Source organism: Pseudophryne corroboree, chromosome 3, assembly GCF_028390025.1.
Source record: "Pseudophryne corroboree isolate aPseCor3 chromosome 3, aPseCor3.hap2, whole genome shotgun sequence".
NCBI lineage: Eukaryota > Metazoa > Chordata > Amphibia > Anura > Myobatrachidae > Pseudophryne > Pseudophryne corroboree.
The window spans coordinates 462,675,286-462,703,005 of NC_086446.1; the positions used below are offsets into that span (position 1 = coordinate 462,675,286).

Here is a 27,720-nt window from a genome sequence, read left to right on the forward strand (position 1 = left end):
CCTTGATCCAATGGGGCGAGACACGGAGATCTCACTTTCTTTTGCACTATCTTCATCACACATTCAGAATAAAAATGAATGGTGAAAAAAATATGAAGGTCTGTACTAGAGCATCCAGAAAACTGACTCAGACTGTCTGGTGCCCCATTCAAATATAATTGTATGGGGCACATTCAATAAGCTGTGGGGTTTACCAGACTTAGCTCATCAAAAAAAAAAAAAAAGCAGCTGACTTAACCATCATTTGGGACATTATCCTCACACACTTAGCGAAGGCATCACAGAATCTATTCACCTTGTTTAGTACAGCAAATGACTCCTGAAGTATTAAGGGTTTAATGATTTTAGAGATCTTGCCACAGAAATAGAGGTTATACATGATTTAAAAAAAGAACAGTGTAATACGTACACAATTTCTTAAGGACCACTTAAACCTTCTCATCCAAGTCAGCCACAGTTTCTCTGGCCGCTGACCTGCCAATCCTGCCCTGGGATTGCTGCTCCCATACCTCCCTGCGGTTCTGCAAGAGGGACGGAACAGTCACTGCACCACTGCCGGCTGGACACGAGACACTCCGCCTGGCAGGTACAGGGTAAAAATAGAAAAAGTGTCTTAAGGGAGAACCAGAGGCCCTAGTCTTTGCTTGGACAAAATATATCTGCTCCTCGCCCGGAGGGACAGAAAAAATAAGATTTTAAACCTACCGGTAAATCTTTTTCTCGTAGTCCGTAGAGGATGCTGGGACTCCGTAAGGACCATAGGGATAGACGGCTCTGCAGGAGACATGGGCACTTTAAGAAAGACTTTAGGCTCTGGGTGTGCACTGGCTCCTCCCTCTATGCCCCTCCTCCAGACCTCAGTTAGAGAAACTGTGCCCAGAGGAGACGGACAGTACAAGGAAAGGATTTTAGGTAATCCAAGGGCAAGATTCATACCAGCCACACCAATTACACCGTATAACTTGCGATATACTATCTAGTTAACAGTATGAAAAACCAACATAGCCTCGGTCCACCACCGATGAAACTATAACATAACCCTTATGTACGCAATAACTATATACAAGCCTTGCAGAAGTAGTCCGCACTTGGGACGGGCGCCCAGCATCCTCTACGGACTACGAGAAATAGATTTACCGGTAGGTTTAAAATCTTATTTTCTCTAACGTCCTAGAGGATGCTGGGAATCCGTAAGGACCATGGGGATTATACCAAAGCTCCCAAACGGGCGGGAGAGTGCGGATGACTCTGCAGCACCGAATGAGCAAACAGGAGGTACTCCTCAGCCAGGGTATCAAACTTATAGAACTTTGCAAAGGTGTTTGACCCCGACCAAGTAGCAGCTCGGCACAGCTGTAGTGCCAGAAGAGCCCACCTTCCTAGTGGAATGCGCCTTAACCGATTTTGGTAACGCCCATCCTGCCGTAGAATGCGCCTGCTGAAACGTGTTACAGATCCAGCGAGCAATAGTCTGCTTTGAAGCAGGGCCGCCAACCTTGTTGGCTGCATACAGGACAAACAGTGCCTCTGTTTTTCTGATCCTAGCTGTTCTGGCCACGTAAATCTTCAAAGCCCTGACCACATCAAGGGACTCGGAATCCTCCAAGTCACATGTAGCCACAGGCACGACAATAGGCTGGTTCATATGAAAGGATGAGACCACTTTAGGTAGGAATTGAGGACGAGTCCGCAATTCCGCCCTATCCATATGAAAAACCAGATAGGGGCTTTTATGTGATAAAGCCGCTAATTCCGAAACTCGCCTAGCCGAAGCTAAGGCTAACAACATGACCACCTTCCAAGTGAGATATTTTAACTCCACCGTTTTGAGTGGTTCAAACCAATGTGACTTAAGGAAACTTAACACCACGTTAAGGTCCCAAGGCACCACCGAAGGTACAAAAGGAGGCTGAATATGCAGTACTACCTTCACAAATGTCTGTACTTCAGGAAGAGTGGCCAATTCCTTCTGAAAGAAAATGGATAGGGTCGAAATCTAAACCTTAATGGAGCCTAATTTTAGGTCCAAATTCACTCAAGTTTGTAGGAAGTGAAGGAGACGGCCCAGTTGGAATTCTTCCGTAGGAGCATTCCTGGCCTCACACCAAGAAACATATTTTCGCCGTATTCGGTGATAATGTTTTCATGTCACGTCCTTCCTAGCCTTTATTAGTGTAGGAATGACTTCATCCGGAATACCTTTTTTCGCTAGGATCCGGCGTTCAACCGCCATGCCGTCAAACGCAGCCGCGGTAAGTCCTGGAACAGACAGGGCCCCTGTTGCAGCAGGTCCTGTCTTAGAGGAAGAGGCCACGGATCTTCTGTGAGCAACTCCTGCAGCTCCGGATACCAGGTCCTTCGTGGCCAATCTGGAACAATGAGGATTGTTCTCACTCCTCTTTGTCTTATTATTCTCAACACCTTGGGTATGAGAGGAAGAGGAGGAAATACATAGACCGACCGGTACACCCACGGTGTCACCAGGGCGTCCACAGCTACCGCCTGAGTATCTCTTGACCTGGCGCAATACCTTTTTAGCTTTTTGTTGAGACGGGACGCCATCATGTCTATTTGGGGCAGTCCCCACCGACTTGCAATCTGCTCGAAGACTTCCTGATGAAGCCCCCACTCTCCCGGATGCAGATCGTGTCTGCTGAGGAAGTCTGCTTCCCAATTGTCCACTCCCGGAATGAACACTGCTGACAGTGCGCTGACATGATTCTCCGCCCAGCGAAGAATCCTCGTGGCTTCCGCCATTGCCACCCTGCTCCTTGTGCCGCCTTGGCGGTTTACATGAGCCACTGCGGTGACATTGTCTGAATCAGAACTGGTTTGTCGCAAAGTAATGCCTCCGCTTGACGTAGGGCGTTGTATATGGCCCTCAACTCCAGGACGTTGATGTGGAGACAAGTCTCTAGACTTGACCAAAGACCTTGGAAATTTTTTCCCTGTGTGACTGCTCCCCAACCTCGGAGGCTTGCGTCCGTGGTCACCAGGATCCAGTCCTGAATGCCGAACCTGCGGCCCTCTAGGAGGTGAGCACTCTGCAGCCACCATAGGAGAGATACCCTGGCTCTGGTGGACAGGGTGATCCGCCGATGCATATGTAGATGTGACCTGGACCACTTGTCCAGCAGGTCCCATTGGAAGGTTCTCGCATGGAACCTGCCGAAGGGAATGGCTTCGTATGATGCCACCATTTTCCCCAGGACTCGAGTGCAGTGATGCACTGACACCTGTTTTGGCTTCAATAGGTTCCTGACCAGAGTCATGAGTTCCTGAGCTTTTTCCGTCGGAAGAAAAACCCTTTTCTGGTCTGTGTCCAGAATCAAGCCCAAGAAGGTCAGACGCGTCGTAGGAACCAGCTGCGACTTCGGGATATTGAGAATCCAGCCACGTTGCTGTAACACCTTCAATGAAAGTGACAGCTGTCCAGTAACTTCTCCAGAGATCTCGCTTTTATGAGGAGATCGTCCAAGTATGGGATAATTTTGACACCTCGCTTGCGCAGGAGCACCTTCATTTCCGCCAGTACCTTGGTGAAAATCCTCGGGGCCGTGGAAAGCCCAAACAGCAAAGTCTGTAATTGGTAATGACAATCCTGTACAGCAAATCTCAGGAACGCCTGATGAGGTGGAAATATTGGAACATGAAGGTACGCATCCTTTATGTCTAGGGAAACCATAAAATCCCCCCCTTCCAGGCTGGCGATGACCGCTCTGAGCGACTCCATCTTGAACTTGAACTTTTTCAAGTATAGGTTCAGGGATTTTAAATTCAAAATGGGTCTGACCGAATCGTCCGGTTTCGGGACCACAAACAGGGTTGAGCAATATCCCCTGCCCTGTTGCAGTAGGGGAACCTTGACCACCACCTGTTGAAGATACAATTTTTGAGTTGCATTTAACACTAACTCCCTCTCTGAGGGAGAAGCTGGCAGAGCCGATTTGAAAAACCGGCGAGGGGGGACCTCTTCGAATTCCAGCTTGTATCCCTGAGAAACAATTTCTATTGCCCAGGGATCCACCTGTAAGAGAACCCAGATGTGGCTGAAAAGTCGAAGACGTGTCTCCACTGGAGCGGACTCCCTCAGGGGAGCCCCAGCATCATGCGGTGGATTTTGCAGAGGTCCGGGGAGGACTTCTGTTCCTGGGAATTAGCTGTGTGCAGCTTTTTTCCTCTGCCCTTACCTCTGGCAAGAAAGGACGATCCACGTACTTTTTTGCTTTTATTCGAACGAAAGGACTGCATTTGATAATGAGGCGCTTTCTTAGGCTGTGAGGGAACATAAGGCAAGAAATTCGATTTACCTGCCGTAGCTGTGGAGACGAGGTCCGAGAGGCCTTCTCCAAATAACTCCTCACCTTTGTAAGGCAAAAACTCCATATGCCTCTTCGAGTCGGCATCCCCCGTCCACTGTCGGGTCCATAAGACTCGCCTAGCGGAAACAGACATAGCGTTTATTCTGGAACTTAGTAAACAAACATCTCTTTGAGCATCCCTCATATATAATACAGCATCTTTTATATGCCCTAGGGTCATTAAAATGGTATCCTTATCTAGGGTCTCAATCTCCGCTGATAAGGAATCAGTCCATGCAGCCACAGCACTACAAACCCAGGCCGACGCCATTGCCAGTCTAAGTATTGTACCAGAATGTGTGTAAATGGACTTCATGGTAACCTCCTGCTTGCGATCAGCAGCATCCTTGAGGGTAGCCGTATCTTGGGATGGCAGCGCTATCTTTTTTGATAAGCGTGTCAATGCCTTGTCCACCTTAGGAGAGGATTCCCATCGTATCCTATCCTTTTGCGGGAAAGGATACGCCATAAGAATCCTTTTGGGAACCTGCAGTCTCTTGTCTGGGGTTTCCCAAGCCTTTTCGCATAATTCGTTCAGCTCATACGAGGATGGAAAGGTGACCTCAGGCTTTTTCTCTTTATACATGTGTACCCTCGTGTCAGGGACAGGGGGTTCCTCTGTGATATGCAAAACCTCTTACTGCAATAATCATATATCGAATACCCTTAGCCACTTTTGGCTGTAATTTTGCATAATCGTAGTCGACACTGGAGTCTGAATCCGTGTCGGTATCTGTCAACTATTTGGGATAGTGTGCGCTTCTGAGACCCCGAAGGACTTGGCGACATTGGGACAGGCATGGTTCGACTTCCTGACTGTTCCCTAGCCTCAGCTTTGTCTAATCTTTTGTGCAATAAATTCACATTTGCACTTAAGACATTCCACATATCCATCCAGTCAGGTGTCGGCGCTGCCGACGGAGACCTTGCATTCATACACTCCCCCTCCTCCTTAGGTGAGCCTTCAACCTCATACATGTCGACACACGCGTACCGACACACCCCACGCACACAGGGAAGCTCTTTTCTGAACACAGGTTCCCCACCAGGCCCTTTGGAGAGACAGAGAGAGAGTATGCCAGCACACACCCCAGCGCTATATGACCCAGGAAAATACACAGAATGTTTTACCCAGTAGCGCTGTTATAACTTTATACACGCCAATTATGTGCCCCCCCCCCCTCTTAAAAAACACACTGTCACCGTCAGTAAGCAGGGGAGAGTCCGGGGAGCTTCCTCTCAGCGCTGTGCTGTGGAGAAAATGGCGCTGGTGAGTGCTGAGGAAGAAGCCCCGCCTCCTCGGCGGCTGGCTTCTGTCCCGCTCAAAATCTATCAAAACATGGCGGGGGCTCTTTATATACATGTACAGTGCCCAGCTGTACATGTATATATATGCTTTTGCCATAGGAGAGGTTTATACTGCTGCCCAGGGCGCCCCCCCTGCACCCTTACAGTGACCGGAGTGTGTGAGGTGAACGGGAGCAATGGCGCACAGCTTCACTGCTGTGCGTTACCTCTATGAAGATCAGACGTCTTCTGCCACCTCTGCAGTCTTCTTTCTTCTCATACTCACCCGGCTTCTATCTTCTGGCTCTGCGAGGTACGGCGGCGCGGCTCTGGGACGGACGGCGAGGATGAAACCTGCGTACCAATCCCTCTGGAGCTAATGGTGTCCAGTAGCCTAAGAAACAGGACCTTGAAACTCAGAGAAGTAGGGCTGTTTCTCTCTCCTCAGTCCCTCGATGCAGGGAGTCTGTTGCCAGCAGGCTCCCTGAAAATAAAAAACCTAACCAAAATACTTTCTTACAGGAAACTCAGGAGAGCTCCCTGCAGTGCACCCATCTTCTCTGGGCACAGTATCAAACTGAGGTCTGGAGGAGGGGCATAGAGGAAGGAGCCAGTGCACACCCAGAGCCTAAAGTCTTTCTTAAAGTGCCCAATTCTCCTGCGGAGCCCGTCTATCCCCATGGTCCTTACGGAGTCCCAGCATCCTCTAGGACGTTAGAGAAAATAATGACATTCTTAAAGAAGTATGTTTCCTGGCCATAGGGGTGTGTGTGGTGGGGTCATCTCTTTGGGTGTTAAGTCTTGGGAATAACATAGGAAGTATTTTCTCTCTTTGCAAACAATAGAATCTCCTTTACACATGCACTTTCTTACCGGCAACGTCGTCAGCTTGTTGCAAGAGAGATCCAACTTTGTGGCCTTAGGGAGGGCAGCCTGAATACAGAAACAGAGAAAGTGGGCCATTGAAAAGAAGCACAACAAAAAGTAAAAATATAGAAAGGAGAGAAAAACACATCTTGAGGAAAAAATAATTTCAGTAGGTTGTGCTGTTATTAGCAAGAACATCTGACCAAGGGCAGACACCTCCATTCACAGATACATAAGCATTCATCTATGTTATAAGGCCTACACACTGGGCGATATCTTGAAAGATATGAACGATAAATTGTTCGTATATTTCAGTGTGGAAGCATCAACTATGAACGATGTGCGTGCCCGCAATCGTTCATCCTTGAACGATCACCGTTGATACATGCCAGTCAATTTGGACAATATAGATTTATATGCTCTTATATCGTCCAAAACGACAACAACGATATCGTCCAGTGTGTAGTAAAAAACGACCATCAATAATATCGCTGGTCGAAAACATCGCCCAGGGTGTAGGCCCCTTTAGCTCTAATATACAACAACAGCACTTAAGGGCCCTACAGACACGGCGATACGCCGCCGAGCTGCCCGACCGCCGATACGGCAGACGGACGACCCAGCAGGGGGGGGGGGGGGGGCAGTGACGAAACTTCACTCCTCCCGTCTCACACGGCTCCATACAAGTGCAGGCAAATATGGACAAGATCGTCCATATTGGCCTGCATGCACAGCCAAAGGGGCACCAGCGATGAACGAGCGCGGGGCCGCGCATCGTTCATCGCTGGTGCCTACACACTGCACGATATGTCGTTCATTAATGAACGAGATTGTTCATATTTTGCAGTCAGATCGCCCAGTGTGTAGGGCCTATTAGACTGACCTCAGTGTTCCAAGGTAAGCTATAAGAAGCTACAGGATTGTACTTTGAGAGCTATCGCTCCTAATTACGACCTACGGTGGGGTGTAATGGAGTCTGAGATCACTGGAGGTGAGGGATGCCGGACGTTTTTTAAAAGGGCAATCACTTGGGGGCGTGGCCTGGACGAGCATGGAGTAGCACTTGCACAGTGCAGCTCTCCAGCCAATATCTCCCGATATAATATCATGGACTCCCTCCCTGGGTCTGTAATTGCAGTCATCGCTGCATGAGTGCCCCCTGCCCCTCTGGAATAAATTTGGGCTGGATGTCTGTACTTCTTGGACTCCTGCAGCCCTATCTGTCCGGCGGGCCCTGCTCGGCGCTGGAGCTGCTGCCTCGCGCCAACCCCGGACCGGAAGTTCGGCTCCCGCTATCCGCCGCTGCCCGTGACTGTCTGCGTGGGGAGAAGTGAGGGACACCTACCCGCCGCCTAGTGTGCCTGCAAAGGGGTCTCGGGGGAGTCTGTAGCGCCTGGGGCGCTCTGCACCACCGCAGGTCCGTGCCGCCCGGGGGACCGGAAGTTCGGCCCCGGCTTTCTACCGCCGCCCGCAATTCTGAGGTAATGAGTGAGGAGAGCTTGCTGCCGCTCTGTGAGCCTGCTGGGGGACGAAGATTTTAGCTGAGGCTGCCCGGAGTGTTGTCCTCCGCCGCCGCGGGCCCGGGGGACCGGAAGTGAGGCTCCTGTGTTCTCTCCCTGCTAGCTACAGCCATCAGGGACACTTTGTTTTGTGGGGGCATATCTGAGCTGGTTAGACATCCGCTGGGTCGTGTGGGCCCTTCCCTCCTCTACCTCCGCTGCACATCTCTGGCTGGCTGATCCTGGACTTACCTTGCCTGGAGGTCAGTACGGGGGCATTATCTCCACTGCACGGCTCTGATTAAGGGGGATTACCTGACTCCCTGCTCCATCAAGCAGACATATATTATCTCCGGAGCCCTTGGCCCTGCTGTTTATCTATACATATTTATATCCTGCCCTGAACTCGCTGACCTTTCTTTAGGGTGTCGACGTGGACGCTCCCCCCTGGCTTGCTTATATTTGCTTTGATATACTTGCTCGGCTGGGCAGAACGACACCGTGTTGTCTAAAATGGTGCGCGGCCGCCAAAGTAATGCGGCGGCGGGCGCAATGGATACGTTTGTCCGTAATCCTGGCAATCAGCGGCGGGGGGGGGTGAGAATGCTGGATCTGAATCTGCACCATCTCCTGCGTACAGTTCCGCTTCCTCAGACCATCCCGATGCTAATCTGCAGAGAGTATTAGATGCGGTGAATGCCAGCGAGACACGTCTGGCGGACAAGATTGGGCAAGTGCAGTCTGATCTCTCCATTATACATCAGGACCTTCAACGGGTGAGAGAGCGAGTGGGCGAAGCTGAGACCCGTATATCCAATGTTGAAGACTCTGTCGGCCCGCTGGGTCGCCGCACTGATGCTTTGGAATCTCAAATAACCGAGGTGCGCAAAAAACTGACAGATATGGAGGGGCGCCTGCGGCGCAATAACGTCCGTTTTGTTGGCCTGCCGGAAAAGGAGGAGGGCTCATCTCCCGAAGAATTTCTTGTAAAATGGCTTCATGATGCTTTTGGAACTGAGGAATTCTCGCCTTACTTTACCGTGGAACGGGCCCATAGAGTTCCGATGCGCCCACTTCCTCCAGGGGCTCCACCTCGCACCTTTATTGCTAAGTTCCTCCATTTCCGGGACCGTGACACAGTCTTAAGGCTGGCCCGCACTAAGGGCCCTTTGAAATGGAATGGATCGCCCATATCAGTTTTCCCAGACTTTGCCGTGGATGTACAAAAGGATAGGGCTCAGTTCATATCTGTTAAGAGGAGGCTCCGTGAACTTGACCTGCCGTATGCCATGCTCTTCCCCTCTAAGTTACGAGTAGTGGCTGATGGAGAAACAAAGTTTTTCACGACTCCCCGTGAGGCCACGGCGTGGCTGGATAGACGATTCCCGGCGAGGCATGCTCTTGCAGATCCCTGAGTCTCCGGCCTAACTCTAATGCTAGTTCTACCCTGGTTGCCTTAGTCATGTCCTCTTTTTCACTCTCCCTATATGCTCCTTTTGTTATTGCTTATGTGGGATATACATGCGTGTTAATTAATGTGTGGCGATGGGCTGCGGGAGTGCTGAACTGGGGTCAGTGTCCTCTATATCCCATTATCCTAGATACCTTACTCTGCTATTGCAGGTATGACAGGTCGAGTGATTACTCGTTTGCCTACTTTGATGCTTCGGGTAGGCCCTGGAATTTCTATTATCCCCTGTTGCCTCTGGGGGGTGGGGGTGGGGGGTTGCATTCACAGTTCGCTATGTTGGCTCTTTATTACGCAGATATGCTTGTTTTGTTTTAGGTATGCACGGACCCAGGGGGGGGGGGGGGGGGTGTTTGTGATTTCCCCTCCTATCTTGATCGGGGGGGGGGGTTGGTGGCTGGAGGCTATCTCTGTTCTCCCGAGAGTCATTATATTCTTGGCCCCGATTAGGGTGTACTTGCACCACTTAATGGTGCTACGAAGGTTGTATATTTGAATTTGGGTACTTGTGTTTAGTTTTGGGATCCAAGTATGCTGCAAGTTGGGGGTGGTATACAGGGAGGGGGGCGGGGGAGGGCTCTGGGTTATGGTTTTACTGTGGGTGGAGATGTACGGTGTGCGTGGACATGGTTCATTGTTGTACTATCTGATTATCGGTATCTGGTAACTGAACATAAGCATGGTGGATTTGGCTGGCCGCGGGGTACTGCATTTATTTTACTTTTGATGTACTATGGCTGGGACTAAAGTGTTATCGTGGAATGTGCGGGGTCTCAGTGATAAAGTTAAGAGATCACTGGTACTCCGACAGATTAAAACTTGTGCCGCTGATGTGGTCTGCCTTATGGAAACACACTTGGTGGGGAATAAGATTCTATCACTAAAAAGGCCCTGGGTGGGATGGGCGTACCACTCCACGTATACCTCTGCCTCTCGTGGAGTTTCAGTCCTCATTAAGCGGACCGTCCCTTTCGTGCTAGAATCTGTGCAGACGGATCCGTGGGGGAGATATGTGTTTCTGAAATGTAGATTATTTTACGTCCCTGTCCTTCTTTTGGCGGTTTATGTGCCCCCTCCCTATTTCCCTGATGTACTTAAGAGGGCTGCCGGGTTCATGGCCTCTTCCCCCGGGATATTGGTTATTTGCCTCGGGGATTTTAATAATGTGCTTGATGCGGCGATGGATAGGCTGGCTAGGTCTCCGTCGACTGCATGCCCTGGGAATATCTCCTTTGCTAATGTGGTGTCGGGGTTGGGCCTGGTTGATCCTTGGAGATTGAGACACCCGTCTCTTAGACAATACTCCTGTTTCTCTCATTCCCATTCTTCGTTCTCCAGGATTGACCTGGTCCTCCTCTCGAGCGACATGGTTCCCCGGGTGGGCGATATTAGATATGAAACCAGGGGTATATCGGATCACTTCCCTTTGACTCTTACTTTAGATTTTAATTGTTCTAGGGGCCAGGCTGTATGGAAATTTAACCCGTTCTGGCTTGTCCACATGGGGGATGGTTCTGACCTGGTGGCCGCATGGCGGGAATTCTTTGAGTTAAATAGTGCCGGAACTGCTATCTCTATTCTATGGGACGCGTTTAAGGCCTTCCTACGAGGGAGTTTGATTAAAAGGGTAGCTAACTTGAAGTCCTTTTATAAACAACGGGAGATGGTGTTGGAGGCCCAGAGTGTCGCCGCAGAATTGCAGTACTTGCAAGATTCCTTGAATAGTTCTAAGTTAGCCTGGTTATCGGCTCAGAGAGAATGGAAGGATTATCTAATGGAGAAGACTCAGCATAGACTCCTTTTCTCCTCCCATACATTTTACGCTACGGGTGATAGGCCGGGGGCGTACTTGGCCTCCCTGGCCCCGGGAGACAGACCTTCTAATGTAGTGGTTGAGATTTTAAATTCTGATGGCATTTCCCTAACTCAGACCCCACAAATGGCGGCTGAATTTGTGTCATATTATAGCCGCTTATATGAATCTAAGCTGGGGTGCAACCAGTTGCATCTCAACGAGTATTTGGACAATGTTTCCCTCCCTACCCTGTCCAGCGATGCTTGTGATCTACTGGAGGCGCCTATCTCATCCGAAGAGATTATGGCTGCTATTAAGGCCTCCCCTAGTGGTAAAGCCTCCGGCATGGATGGCATACCTTCAGAGGTCTATGGGCATCATCTGGATTTTTTTGTCCCTCACCTTCTAGAGCTGTACGGCCAAATTTTTACACAGGAGTCTCTCCCTCCGTCTATGGCGGAGGCTTTGATTGTGGTTCTCCCTAAACCAGATAAGGATACTAGGAGAGTTGAGTCCTATCGCCCTATATCCCTTTTACCCACTGATATTAAAATATTGGCTAAGGTTCTGGCTGGCAGGTTAAATACAGTCATATCTCACATTATACATCCGGATCAGACGGGATTTATGCCCAATAAGTCGACATCCATTAACCTTAGACGTTTATTTACCCATCTACAACTCCCATGTAAGGACCCCACCTCCTCCATAGTCGTCTCATTGGATGCCGCTAAGGCTTTTGATTCCGTAGAATGGGCTTATCTGTGGGAAGTTATGCGTAGATTCGGCATAGGTCCGAACTTCATTAAATATGTTCAATTGATGTATTCCTCTCCCTCGGCGAGAGTGGCAATTAATGGTTTCGTGTCTCATTCCTTTCCTTTATCTAGAGCTACGCGACAGGGATGCCCACTGTCCCCTACTCTGTTTGCTATGGCCATTGAGCCCCTTGCGTGCCTCTTGAGGGCGGACGCGGGGATCGCTGGCTTTAGGGTGGGTACCCGTGAGGATAGGGTGGCATTGTATGCTGATGATGTCCTGCTATTTGTGGATCGCTATGCTGAGTCTATGCCTAGGATTTTGGAAGTTATTGTTGAGTTCGGGCGATACTCTGGGCTCCTGATTAATTGGGAGAAATCCTTTATTATCCCACTCCGGGGGGAGGTTCCTGCTTCCCCACTGGTGGCTCTTCCGTTGCGATGGGTGGACTCATTCAAATACTTGGGCATATGGGTGTCTAATGATCCTCAAAAATTCTCCTCCCTAAATATCACTCCACAAATAACGTATCTCCGTAGTCGGGTGAAGGTATGGGGAAAACTACCCTTAACAGTCACAGGGAGGGTAAATATGGTAAAAATGGTCTTCCAGCCCAAACTTCTGTATGTTCTCCAACAATCTCCCGTTTACATCCCGCTGAAGATTTTTAAACAAATAAATGGGCTGCTGTCCTCCCTGGTGTGGGCTAGTAAGCGGGCACGTTTGCGATTGGATACTTTGACCAGGTCACGGGACATGGGGGGTTTGGCCCTCCCCAATTTCCGCTTTTATTATTACGCGGCACAGCTGGCGCATGTCTGGGAGTGGATTACCGACCTTGATGCCCTGGCTTTGCATTCACTGATGTTACAACATGACTACCCCGGGGGGTCCCCATTGCAGTTGCTCCTGTGTGGTAGCGTCAAAATGTCCACATTGCCACTGATTAAACAATCTATCCTGATATGGAAATTGGTACACTCCTTGATGCAGGGCCAGGGTATTGATCCTGATACCCCACTGGATAACGCGTACGGGTTGCCGGAGCTGAGTCAACTTCAGGTTAGGGAGGTGTGGGGTAGTTGGGGAGTACACTCCATAGGACAGGTATATAGTGATGGGACCCTTACCTCATTTCAACAACTTCAACAGGCACATAATATCCCCTCGAGGTTCTTTTATCGATTCCTTCAACTGAGACACGCTTTGGCTACCCAGTTCCCAGGTGGCTCTCCGATCCTTGTTGATTCCCCTGTCAAATTAATGCTGCAGACGCTGGACTCGGGACACTTGGTCTCTAAGATATATGGTCGTATTCTACAGCTATATCATGCGGATCCTGTATCTGCTCTCCAGGGAAAGTGGGAATCGGATGTGGGTACATTGTCGGATGATGCATGGAGTACCGCTATGGGAGCCCATCGGATCTCCACCTCCTCTGTCAGGTACCAGCAAATACAACTATATATCCTGCATAGAATATATATGACCCCGGTGAGGTTAGCACATATTGGGGGATCTCACAGCTCCCAATGCCCTAAGTGTGGAACCACGGGTGCTGATTTCTGGCATCTGCTCTGGGTGTGCCCTGGGGTGTCTCGTTTTTGGATGGCTGTCATACGCACTATATGTGATACGGGGGTCCCTTCCGCCATATGCACACCTGCTCTATGTACCTTGTTGATAGTGGACGAGGAAGCTCTAGACCCACCTAGCAGACGATACGTTATCAATCTATGCGCTTTAGCCAGAGTTTGTATAGCCCGGCTGTGGCTGGCGGGTGAGGCCCCGACAGTTAAGGCCTGGATAGCCCTGGTCAACGAAACTGTCGCACACGAAAAATTTGTGTTTCTGGCGAGGAAGGTGGAGAGGAAATGGTGTACAATTTGGGGCAGGTGGATAGAGTCTAAATATTTCAAGGATACATAAAATCCTGCCTTATGCCTTTCTCCTTACTTTGTCCTGGTATATTTTGGGGGTAGTTGCCCCGCGGCCGGCCTTGCAGAGGATTAGTGAACTCCACTGTGCTTGTTCTAATATGCTGGTGTATGTTTTGGAAAGGTTATGTTTGGGATGCGATACTCTCAAGAAAAGTCCATCTGAGATTATGTGTTATAGGAGATATTATATACAATTGATGTGCCATGTGCCCTGTATATGTGCAGCTGTTTTGTGCATATTGGGTGTGTATGTACTGTTATGTCTGTTTTTTTTTTTGTGAGTGAAATGTTTATGAAAATTTGAAAATTCAAATAAAAAATTATTGAATTTAAAAAAAAAAAAAAAAAAAAGGGGAATCACTTACAAGGCAAATCCATTACATTTCCCCCAGTAAAAACTTACCAGTTCTCGCACTGGGATTTCACTCAGGTCACTTAAACTCAAGTCCAGTTCATTTCCATCTAATTTGTCTCTGAGGTTTCCGGCTTTCCCAGCAGCACGTGACATTTTCCTGAATAAGAAAACACTTCATTCATCATTTCGCTATTTCTCTTGTTCCACCAGCAGATGTTTTCACTTTCTCACTAGTGTAAAGCTGTGTATACTACACTAAGATTTCGTCCAACAATCCTAACCTCTAGACTGACCAAAACAATCCAGAATCTGACCGTTACACACTACTCAATCGTTTAGTTCCAAACTAACTGAAAAGCGCCGGGAGGGATCTCCCAAAGTTATTCAATTCAGTGCAATGTTAAGTCGGAGAATGCTGGTTCTCACGCCTTAAACATGGTGTTTAGTCATGAGAACCGGCATTCTCTGACTCAAGTGCTGGCGCAATGCTGTTTCTGGGGGCGCTAAGTGCAGAAAACAGCATTGCGCCATGAGTTTGGTCGGATTTCTACTCGCGTCCCAGGACAGGTGCGAGAAGAAATTCTCAACTCATAAAGAATAAATCGCGCTGAATTTAATAGCTCCGGGAGCTCCCTCCTGGCGCTATTTAATTTGTGTTGAACTGAATTGAGCCCATAGTTTCTCCATACAAATTATACTAGACATTGGGCTGAGGTCCATACACATTGCACTTTTTGGACAATACCAAAACAACAGGACAGACATAGCATGCAGCACACGCTATATTGGGAGCCGATATGACAGGTTTTGGTCCAACCATCAGGACTCATTGCATTGTACACACTTTTTTGAGGGGAGGGGGGCAAAAATCGCTCAGTGTGTACCCAGCTTGGGTCAGATGATGAAATGGTCTGGCTGAATGGTTGTAATAGAAAATGCACACCATAATGCAGTGCTAGTAATTGGGCGCTAACGACATCCATATATTAAATTTTATTGCGCAACAAGAAACCTGTTTATTTTCCAACTATCTCACTGGCAAGCACAGTATTTTGAAGGTGACGTTAACATATAGAGGTCGATTTAAAGATTATGGCAAGTGGAATTTTGTGTGACATATAACGTGATCTGCACTTATATGGTCATTTACACATATCTAAACTTGTAGCCTGCACTTTAAGTGGTTATCATAAATAGTAATGTAGTTTTTCTTTAACTTTCTGAATTTGTTTCTTCGGTTAAGGAGAACTCCCCTTCCATTATCACCCTTGCTGTAAATTTACATTCTTCAACCCTCTTCTCTACTTGTGTTATGTTATTTCCACCACAACCCTATATTATGTCTCACTCTGCCAAACTAGTCTCCACAATTCAGTCAGTCAGTGTTAGGGATGGACATCGGAAGCCCAGCATTAAATGATAGCTGGGCTTCTGCCAATAAAACTTTCAATGCAATGGTAGCTAACCATTGCATCAAAAGAATTTGATGAAAAAAGTATTCATATGACTTGCACATGCGCAAAAGCAACACATGGCCGTTCCCAATGTTAAACAGCTGAATCCACAGTCTCTCTCTCGCTCTCCCCCTCCGACAGCCCATGGTCTCTCGCTCTCTCCCTCCTCTCCCTCCGACAGCCCACGGTCTCTCGCTCTCTCCCTCCGACAGCCCACAGTCTCTCGCTCTCTCCCTCCGACAGCCCACAGTCTCTCGCTCTCTCCCTCCGACAGCCCACAGTCTCTCGCTCTCTCCCTCCGACAGCCCACAGTCTCTCGCTCTCTCCCTCCGACAGCCCACAGTCTCTCGCTCTCTCCCTCCGACAGCCCACAGTCTCTCGCTCTCTCCCTCCGACAGCCCACAGTCTCTCGCTCTCTCCCTCCGACAGCCCACAGTCTCTCGCTCTCTCCCTCCGACAGCCCACAGTCTCTCGCTCTCTCCCTCCGACAGCCCACAGTCTCTCGCTCTCTCCCTCCGACAGCCCACAGTCTCTCGCTCTCTCCCTCCGACAGCCCACAGTCTCTCGCTCTCTCCCTCCGACAGCCCACAGTCTCTCGCTCTCTCCCTCCGACAGCCCACAGTCTCTCGCTCTCTCCCTCCGACAGCCCACAGTCTCTCGCTCTCTCCCTCCGACAGCCCACAGTCTCTCGCTCTCTCCCTCCGACAGCCCACAGTCTCTCGCTCTCTCCCTCCGACAGCCCACAGTCTCTCGCTCTCTCCCTCCGACAGCCCACAGTCTCTCGCTCTCCCCCTCCGACAGCCCACAGTCTCTCGCTCTCCCTCCGACAGCCCAGTCTCTCTCTCTCTCCCTCCGACAGCCCACAGTCTCTCTCCCTCCCTCCCTCCGACAGCCCACAGTCTCTCTCTCTCTCCCTCCCTCCGACAGCCCACAGTCTCTCTCTCTCTCCCTCCCTCCGACAGCCCAGTCTCTCTCTCCCTCCGACAGCCCACAGTCTCTCTCCCTCCCTCCGACAGCCCACAGTCTCTCTCTCTCCCTCCGACAGCCCACAGTCTCTCTCTCTCTCCCTCCCTCCGACAGCCCAGTCTCTCTCTCCCTCCGACAGCCCACAGTCTCTCTCTCTCCCTCCGACAGCCCACAGTCTCTCTCTCTCTCCCTCCGACAGCCCACAGTCTCTCTCTCTCTCTCCCTCCGACAGCCCACAGTCTCTCTCTCTCTCCCTCCGACAGCCCACAGTCTCTCTCTCTCTCTCCCTCCGACAGCCCAGTCTCTCTCTCTCTCTCCCTCCGACAGCCCAGTCTCTCTCTCTCTCTCCCTCCGACAGCCCAGTCTCTCTCTCTCTCCCTCCGACAGCCCACAGTCTCTCTCTCTCTCCTCCGACAGCCCAGTCTCTCTCCCTCCGACAGCCCACAGTCTCTCTCTCTCTCTCTGACAGCCCACAGTTTCTCTCCCTCTGACAACCCATAGTGTCTCTCGCATTCCCTCTGACAACCCATAGTGTCTCTCGCATTCCCTCCGACAACCAACAGTGTTTCTCGCTCTCCCTCCAACAACCCAGTGTCTTTTTTTCCTTAAGACAAGCCAGTCTCTTTCTCTCCGTCAGACAAACACGTCTCCCTCCGACAACACAGTGCTTTTCTCTGCCTCTGTCAACTCAGTCTCTCTCCCACAACCTAGTCTCTCTCTCTCTGCCCGCCAACCCAGTCTCTTCCTCTCACGCAGACAACCCAAAATCTCTCAGTCTTTCTCTGCGCGACAACCCAAACTCTCTCTATGCTCCGCCAGCACAGGCGCCACAGTCTCTCTCTCCCTCCGACAACCCACAGTCTCTCTCCCTCTCTCCAACCCACAGCCTCTCTTTCTCTCTCTCCAACCCACAGCCTGTCTTTCTCTCTCTGACAACGAAGTCTCTCTTCTCTCCCTCCGACAACCCAGTGTCTCTCCCTCTGACAACCCAGTCTCTCTCTCTTTCTCTGCCCGCCAACCCAGTCTCTTCCTCTCAAGCAGACAACCCAAAATCTCTCAGTCTTTCTCTGCGCGACAACCCAAACTCTCTCTATGCTCCGCCAGCACAGGTGCCACAGTCTCTCTCTCCCTCCCTCCGACAACCCACAGTCTCTCTCTCTCACCAACCCAGTGTCTCTCTCCCTCTCTCTCCAACCCACAGCCTCTCTCTCTCCAACCCACAGCCTCTCTCTCTCCAACCCACAGCCTCTCTTTCTCTCTCTGACAACGAAGTCTCTCTTCTCTCCCCCCGACAACCCAGTGTCTCTCCCTCCGACAACCCACAGTGCTTCTCTGCCTCTGTCAACCCAGTCTCTCTCCCACAACCTAGTCTCTCTCTCTTTCTCTGCCCGCCAACCCAGTCTCTTTCTCTCACGCAGACAACCCAAAATCTCTCGGTCTTTCTCTGCGCGACAACCCAAACTCTCTCTATGCTCCGCCAGCACAGGTGCCACAGTCTCTCTCTCCCTCCGACAACCCACAGTCTCTCTCTCTCACCAACCCAGTGTCTCTCTCCCTCTCCAACCCACAGCCTCTCTCTCTCTCCAACCCACAGCCTCTCTTTCTCTCTCTGACAACGAAGTCTCTCTTCTCTCCCCCCGACAACCCAGTGTCTCTCCCTCCGACAACCCACAGTGCTTCTCTGCCTCTGTCAACCCAGTCTCTCTCTTTCTCTGCCCGCCAACCCAGTCTCTTTCTCTCACGCAGACAACCCAAAATCTCTCGGTCTTTCTCTGCGCGACAACCCAAACTCTCTCTATGCTCCGCCAGCACAGGCGCCACAGTCTCTCCATGCTCCGCCAGCACAGGCGCCACAGTCTCTCCCGGTCTTTCTCTCTCATCACGCCGAGCACAGATCCCATAAGAGGTAGGTGTGTGTGCATCCTTCATTGCGCTCAGGCCACAAGTTACCTACCGTCTCTAAACCGGAGTCACACTCGATTTGCTCCAGTCACTGAGGCAGTGATGCTTGCCTGGCAGACACTCACTTCCTTATCCACGTCACACCTACACCGGCCAGACCCAACGAGACAGCGAGCAGGCAAACCACTCACTACAGAAGACTGAGGCCAAACTGGAGTGTGCGCCATCTAGTGGCCGGAGTGCGTACATTCTGGGAGAGGGATAATTTTTTTAGCGTCTGGAAGGAGACGTTGCTGGTGTAACACAGATATTTATATTTTATATGGCGGATATTTGTGAAAAAATACAGAGGAATACATAATTTACGTAACGTGTATCAAACCGTTGATATTATAGAGATTATAGTGAAGAAGTTGAAGCAATCGGTTTCTGCCTCATTTATCTAGCACCGTCTGGCAGATGCTACTTGTTTGCTATGTATGTTCAGCATCTCTTTATATAACAAGTTGATACATCTCTCCCAGGGGTAAATTTACTAAGGTGGGAGATTTTTTAGAACTGGTGATGTTGCCCATGGCAACCAATCAGATTCAATTTACCATTTATCTAGCTGCTTCTAGCAGATAATAGATATAATCTGATTGGTTGCTATGGGCAACATCACCAGTTCTACAAATCTCCCACCTTAGTAAATTTACCCCCCAGAGAGAGATAGCTGCAGTAAGTAAAAACAAAGGACTATTTCTGAGGTGCTTTCCCATGTATGTAAATGCATTCTTGTTGAGCTCTAGTGCAACAAAGTTTGAACATTTAGTGAAAATAAAATCTACAAACCGTTAAGACAGTTGCCAGATGCTCAAAAAATTTGTCTCAGAAATACCAAGGGCCCGATTCAGACCTGATCGCTGATGTGCGATTATCAATTGACTGTGCATGTGTATGCACCGCAATGCGCACGTGCATCGCCAAACAGCGACAAACTGGTGGGAAAATTTCAATCGCACAGCCATTCGCAAGCTGATTGACAGGAAGAGACCGTTTGTGGGTGGTAACTGGACGTTTTCTGGGAGTGTCAGGGAAAACGCAGGTGTGCCCAAGAGTTTTCAGGGAGGGTGTGTGACGTCAGCTCCAGCCCCGATCAGCCTGTTGTGAATGCACTGTAGGAGTAAAGGTGCATACACACGGAGAGATTTTGGCTATGAGAGATTTTGACTAACTTTTCCCTTGAACTGGCAGTAGGAGATTTTGACTAACTTTACCAGAGATTTTGTCTAACTATGCAAGAGATTTTGGCTATGGGAGATTTTGACTATCTCATTTAAATAAGGGGATGAGTGTCATATATAGGACGATTTTACAGGGTGGCTGGTATTTAAATAGCTGAAAGTTAAAAAAAAAATTTGCGTGGGGTCCCCCCTCCTATGTAAAACCAGCCTCGGGCTCTTTGAGCCAGTCCTGGTTGTTAAAATACAGAGGAAAAAATGAGTAGGGTTCCCCCATATTTAGACAACCAGCACCGGGCTCTGCGTCCGGTCCTGGTTTAAAAAATACGGGGGACAAAAGACATAGGGGTCCCCCGTATTTTCCAAACCAGCACCGGGCTCCACTAGCCAGGGAGATAATGCCACAGCCGGGGGACACTTTTATATTGGTCCCTGCGGCCGTGCCATTACCCCCCCAACTAGTCACCCCTGGCCGGGGTACACTGGAGGAGTGAGGACCCCTTAAATCAAGGGGTCCCCCCCTCCAGCCACCCAAGGGCCAGGGGTGAAGCCCGAGGCTGTCCCCCCCATCCGTGGCCCGGTGGATGGGAGGCTGATAGCCTTTCAATAGTAATATTGTTCTTTACAGGAGGCCTACAGGTCCCAGCAAGCCTGCCCCAGCATGTTGGCACTTGGAGAACCACAAGTGCCAGCATGCCCGGACATAAAGGGCCCGCTGGCACCTGTAGTCCACCTGTAAAGAAAATATAAAAAAAAAAACACAACACATTATTTTAAAAATCCTTTATTAAACTGGGTCTTCACCTGGGGGCGGCGGCCTTTAAGCTCTTTTGCATGGCCGCCGCCTTCCCAGGGCTTCCGGCGTCTTCACCTGGGGGGGCGCCACCTCCCCAGGGCTTCTGGGGTCTTGCTCCGGCGTCTTCACCTGGTGGGCGGCGGCTGCTAAGCTCTTTTGCATAGCCGCCGCCCATCCAGGACTTCCACGGCGTCTTCAGGAGCTCTTCTCCGCTCCTCCTCCGCCGTCGGACTGACAGCCGCTGCCTCGCGCTGACTTATATAAGTCAGCGGGAGGGGGCGGGGCGATGACGCGGCGAGCCGTGATTGGCTCGCGGCGGCCATCTTGAATTTAAAAAATGACGCTGAGGCGCCATTTTTGAAACTGGTACCGCTCCGCTGCCAAACTCTGCAATAGAAAGGTAAATTTCCCCCGCCCGCACCGCTGCCGCAACCCGCCGCCGCCCGCACCGCCGCCGCCCACACCGCCACCGCAACCCACCGCCGCCCACACCGCCACCGCCGCCCGCACCGCCGCCACAACCCGCCGCCGCCCGCACCACCGCCGCCTGCACATCGCTATCGCTGGGAAAAATCGCTGGCCTCTTAAAGTGTTAGCGATTTTGACTAACTTTTGCAGCGACATAGCCAAAATTGACTTGCCTGCACTGACTATTTTTCCCAGCGATAGCGACCTAGCGGGGACGCGCATCGCTATCGCTGGCTGTGTACACACGGAGCGATCTGCACTAACTTTCTGAGCGATTTTGACTATATAGTCAAAATCGCTCAGTTATATCGCTCCGTGTGTATGCACCTTAAGTCCTGGGCTGCGCACAGACTGCACACAGTGGTAAATACATTCAATGGTGAGTGAGATGCGAACGGATTTGCAGCTGTCCGCTGACTGAGGGATATTTGTAGCACGGCATACACGTGATCACACACTTGCATGGGCGAATATACACTCTCCTTGGGCAGCGACTATCTGAATGCAGGACAGCAAAATTAGCAGCCCAGTGATCAGGTCTGAATCACCGCCCATGTCCAGAGTAGGGTGGCCAATCCCGGTCCATTTTTTCAATCCCGGGAATCGCACAGATGTCTGAAAGGCGCAATCATTTAAAAGGCAAAATCAATCTGGTTTTCTTTTTAATTAATTGCCCTTTTAAAACACCGGCCAGTCTCACCAGGATCTTGCCAATGCCTGTATTTTACGGGTTATTACATTTTCTCCTATGATATGGTTTAAAGCCTATTTCCATACCTCCCAACATTCTGATTCTTGACGGAGGGACACCTTGCACGGCGCCAAAAAGGGGGCGTGGTCTAATGAAAGGGGCATGGCTTCATGTGGATGATGCCTGAGCCACGCCTCCAATTTTCTTTACAGTGGGGGGTACGGCCAGCGCTCTGTGAGCTGCTGGCCATGCCCCCAGTTCCTCTGGCTCACTGGAAGTTAACCCTGTCCGTGGGAGAACTATTGTAAGCTGTGGAGTGCTCATCTACTGGGGGCATTACTACTGGGGTGGCATTACTACTGGGGGGCTTTACTACTGTGGGCAAACTACTTGGGGCATTACTACTGGGGGGCTTTACTACTGGGGGCAAACTACTGGGGGCAAGCTACTGGGGGCATTACTAACGGGGTTAACTACTGGGGGCAAACTACAGGAGAGCATTACTACTGGGGGTATAACTACAGGGACATTACTACTGGGGGCATAACTACTGGTGCATTACTACTTGGGGGCAAACTACAAGTGGACTAAACTACTGGGGGCATAACTACAGGGGTTAAACTACAAGGGGGCAAACTACATGGGGGCTTACTACTGGGGACATTACTAACGGGGGGCTTACTACTGGGGGAATTACTAATGGGGGCAAACTACAGGAGGGCATTACTACTGGGGAAAACTACAGGAGGGCATTACTACTGGGGGTATAACTACTGGGGGCATAACTACAGGTGCATTACTACTTGGGAGTATAACTACTGGGGGCATAACTACAGGTGCATTACTACTTGGGGGCAAACTACAAGGGGGCAAACTAAAGGGGGGCTAAACTGCTGGGGGCATAACTACAGGGATTAAACTACTGGGGACATTACTACTTGGGGCATTACTACTGGGGGCAAGCTACATGGGGGTAGCTACTGGGGGCATTATTAACGGGCTTACTACTGGGGACATTACTAACAGGGGCTAACTACTGGGGCAAACTACAGGAGGGTATTACTACTGGGGCAAACTTCAGGAGGGCATTACTACTGGGGGTATAACTACAGGGGAATTACTACTTGGGGGCATTACTACTTGGGAGCATTACTACAGGGAGGCAAAACTACAGGGATTAAACTACTGGGGGGCATTACTACCGGGGGCAAACTACAGGAGGGCATTAATACTGGGGGTATAACTACAGGGGTATTACTACTTGGGGGCAAACTACAGGGGGGCTAAACTACTGGGGACATAACTACAGGGGTTAAACTACTGGGGGCATTACTACTTGGGGCTAAACTAAAAGGGGGCAAACTAAAAGGGGGCATAACTACTAGAGATGAGCGGGTTCGGTTCCTCTGAATCCGAACCCGCCCGAACTTCATGTTTTTTCTCACGGGTCCGAGCGACTCGGATCTTCCCGCCTTGCTCGGTTAACCCGAGCGCGCCCGAACGTCATCATGACGCTGTCGGATTCTCGCGAGGCTCGGATTCTATCGCGAGACTCGGATTCTATATAAGGAGCCGCGCGTCGCCGCCATTTTCACACGTGCATTGAGATTGATAGGGAGAGGACGTGGCTGGCGTCCTCTCCATTTAGATTAGAAGAGAGAGAGTGAGATTGATTTGAGACAGAGACACTTGATTTACTGGAGCTTAGGAGTACTGTAGAGAGTGCAGAGTTTACTAGTGACTGACCACAGTGACCACCAGACAGTGCAGTTTTATTTAATATAATCCGTTCTCTGCCTGAAAAAAAACGATACACAGTGACTCAGTCACATACCATATCTGTGTGCACTGCTCAGCCCAGTGTGCTGCATCATCTATGTATATATCTGACTGTGCTCACACAGCTTATAATTGTGGGGGAGACTGGGGAGCAGTGCCAGTTACAGGTTATAGCAGGAGCCAGGAGCACATATTATTAAAATTAAACAGTGCACACTTTTGCTGCAGGAGTGCCACTGCCAGTGTGACTGACCAGTGACCTGACCACACTGACCACCAGTATAGTTAGTAGTATACTATATTGTGATTGCCTGAAAAAGTTAAACACTCGTCGTGTGACTTGTGTGGTGTTTTTTTTTTAATTCTATAAAAAACTCATTCTGCTGACAGACAGTGTCCAGCAGGTCCGTCATTATATAATATATACCTGTCCGGCTGCAGTAGTGATATATATATATTTTTTATATCATTATTTATCATCCAGTCGCAGCAGACACAGTACGGTAGTTCACGGCTGTAGCTACCTCTGTGTCGGCACTCGGCAGTCCATCCATAATTGTATACCACCTACCCGTGGTTTTTTTTTCTTTCTTCTTTATACATACTACATCTCATTATCATCCAGTCTATATTAGCAGCAGACACAGTACAGTACGGTAGTCCACGGCTGTAGCTACCTCTGTGTCGGCACTCGGCAGTCCGTCCATAATTGTATACCACCTACCCGTGGTTTTTTTTTCTTTCTTCTTTATACATACATACTACATCTCTTTATCAACCAGTCTATATTAGCAGCAGACACAGTACGGTAGTCCACGGCTGTAGCTACCTCTGTGTCGGCACTCGGCAGTCCATCCATAATTGTATACCACCTATCCGTGTTTTTTTTTTCTTTCTTCTTTATACATACATACTACATCTCTTTATCAACCAGTCTATATTAGCAGCAGACACAGTACAGTAGTCCACGGCTGTAGCTACCTCTGTGTCGGCACTCGGCAGTCCATCCATAATTGTATACCACCTACCCGTGTTTTTTTTTTCTTTCTTCTTTATACATACATACTACATCTCTTTATCAACCAGTCTATATTAGCAGCAGACACAGTACGGTAGTCCACGGCTGTAGCTACCTCTGTGTCGGCACTCGGCAGTCCATCCATAATTGTATACCACCTACCCGTGGTTTTTTTTTCTTTCTTCTTTATACATACTACATCTCATTATCATCCAGTCTATATTAGCAGCAGACACAGTACAGTACGGTAGTCCACGGCTGTAGCTACCTCTGTGTCGGCACTCGGCAGTCCGTCCATAATTGTATACCACCTACCTGTGGTTTTTTTTTCTTCTTTATACATACATACTACATCTCATTATCAACCAGTCTATATTAGCAGCAGACACAGTACAGTACAGTAGTCCACGGCTGTAGCTACCTCTGTGTCGGCACTCGGCAGTCCATCCATAATTGTATACCACCTACCCGTGGTTTTTTTTTCTTTCTTCTTTATACATACTACATCTCATTATCATCCAGTCTATATTAGCAGCAGACACAGTACAGTACGGTAGTCCACGGCTGTAGCTACCTCTGTGTCGGCACTCGGCAGTCCGTCCATAATTGTATACCACCTACCCGTGGTTTTTTTTTCTTTCTTCTTTATACATACATACTACATCTCTTTATCAACCAGTCTATATTAGCAGCAGACACAGTACAGTAGTCCACGGCTGTAGCTACCTCTGTGTCGGCACTCGGCAGTCCATCCATAATTGTATACCACCTACCCGTGGTTTTTTTTTCTTTCTTCTTTATACATACATACTACATCTCTTTATCAACCAGTCTATATTAGCAGCAGACACAGTACAGTACGGTAGTCCACGGCTGTAGCTACCTCTGTGTCGGCACTCGGCAGTCCGTCCATAATTGTATACCACCTACCCGTGGTTTTTTTTTCTTTCTTCTTTATACATACATACTACATCTCTTTATCAACCAGTCTATATTAGCAGCAGACACAGTACAGTACGGTAGTCCACGGCTGTAGCTACCTCTGTGTCGGCACTCGGCAGTCCGTCCATATACCACCTACCCGTGGTTTTTTTTTCTTTCTTCTTTATACATACATACTACATCTCTTTATCAACCAGTCTATATTAGCAGCAGACACAGTACGGTAGTCCACGGCTGTAGCTACCTCTGTGTCGGCACTCGGCAGTCCGTCCATAATTGTATACTAGTATCCATCCATCTCCATTGTTTACCTGAGGTGCCTTTTAGTTGTGCCTATTAAAATATGGAGAACAAAAATGTTGAGGTTCCAAAATTAGGGAAAGATCAAGATCCACTTCCACCTCGTGCTGAAGCTGCTGCCACTAGTCATGGCCGAGACGATGAAATGCCAGCAACGTCGTCTGCCAAGGCCGATGCCCAATGTCATAGTACAGAGCATGTCAAATCCAAAACACCAAATATCAGTAAAAAAAGGACTCCAAAACCTAAAATAAAATTGTCGGAGGAGAAGCGTAAACTTGCCAATATGCCATTTACCACACGGAGTGGCAAGGAACGGCTGAGGCCCTGGCCTATGTTCATGGCTAGTGGTTCAGCTTCACATGAGGATGGAGGCACTCAGCCTTTCGCTAGAAAAATGAAAAGACTCAAGCTGGCAAAAGCAGTAGCACCGCAAAGAACTGTGCGTTCTTCGAAATCCCAAATCCACAAGGAGAGTCCAATTGTGTCGGTTGCGATGCCTGACCTTCCCAACACTGGACGTGAAGAGCATGCGCCTTCCACCATTTGCACGCCCCCTGCAAGTGCTGGAAGGAGCACCCGCAGTCCAGTTCCTGATAGTCAGATTGAAGATGTCAGTGTTGAAGTACACCAGGATGAGGAGGATATGGGTGTTGCTGGCGCTGGGGAGGAAATTGACCAGGAGGATTCTGATGGTGAGGTGGTTTGTTTAAGTCAGGCACCCGGGGAGACACCTGTTGTCCGTGGGAGGAATATGGCCGTTGACATGCCTGGTGAAAATACCAAAAAAATCAGCTCTTCGGTGTGGAACTATTTCAACAGAAATGCGGACAACAGGTGTCAAGCCGTGTGTTCCCTTTGTCAAGCTGTAATAAGTAGGGGTAAGGACGTTAACCACCTCGGAACATCCTCCCTTATACGTCACCTGCAGCGCATTCATAATAAGTCAGTGACAAGTTCAAAAACTTTGGGTGACAGCGGAAGCAGTCCACTGACCAGTAAATCCCTTCCTCTTGTAACCAAGCTCACGCAAACCACCCCACCAACTCCCTCAGTGTCAATTTCCTCCTTCCCCAGGAATGCCAATAGTCCTGCAGGCCATGTCACTGGCAATTCTGACGATTCCTCTCCTGCCTGGGATTCCTCCGATGCATCCTTGCGTGTAACGCCTACTGCTGCTGGCGCTGCTGTTGTTGCTGCTGGGAGTTGATGGTCATCCCAGAGGGGAAGTCGTAAGACCACTTTTACTACTTCCACCAAGCAATTGACTGTCCAACAGTCCTTTGCGAGGAAGATGAAATATCACAGCAGTCATCCTACTGCAAAGCGGATAACTGAGGCCTTGGCATCCTGGGTGGTGAGAAACATGGTTCCGGTATCCATCATTACTGCAGAGCCAACTAGAGACTTGTTGGAGGTACTGTGTCCCCGGTACCAAATACCATCTAGGTTCCATTTCTCTAGGCAGGCGATACCGAAAATGTACACAGACCTCAGAAAAAGAGTCACCAGTGTCCTAAAAAATGCAGCTGTACCCAATGTCCACTTAACCACGGACATGTGGACAAGTGGAGCAGGGCAGGGTCAGGACTATATGACTGTGACAGCCCACTGGGTAGATGTATGGACTCCCGCCGCAAGAACAGCAGCGGCGGCACCAGTAGCAGCATCTCGCAAACGCCAACTCTTTCCTAGGCAGGCTACGCTTTGTATCACCGGTTTCCAGAATACGCACACAGCTGAAAACCTCTTACGGCAACTGAGGAAGATCATCGCGGAATGGCTTACCCCAATTGGACTCTCCTGTGGATTTGTGGCATCGGACAACGCCAGCAATATTGTGTGTGCAT

General features: G+C 49.6%; 1 protein-coding gene across 3 annotated transcripts in view; it reads right to left on the reverse strand.

Annotated features, from left to right (window-relative positions):
- LRRC59 (leucine rich repeat containing 59) overlaps nucleotides 1-27,720 on the reverse strand; it is a 37,411-nt gene that overhangs the window by 4,374 nt on the left and 5,317 nt on the right. Inside the window, exons 1-3 of one of the 3 annotated variants that reach the window (XM_063960695.1) lie at nucleotides 18,706-18,855; nucleotides 14,380-14,488; nucleotides 6,522-6,581 (exon numbers count right to left, since the gene is read on the reverse strand). In XM_063960695.1, coding sequence (XP_063816765.1) covers nucleotides 6,522-6,581; nucleotides 14,380-14,484 — 165 coding nt within the window. In that variant the 5' untranslated portion in view covers nucleotides 14,485-14,488; nucleotides 18,706-18,855. Of the gene's footprint in view, nucleotides 1-409; nucleotides 522-6,521; nucleotides 6,582-14,379; nucleotides 14,489-18,705; nucleotides 18,856-27,720 lie in introns of those variants that run through there. The other 2 variants (XM_063960696.1, XM_063960697.1) reach the window with 2 other exon arrangements.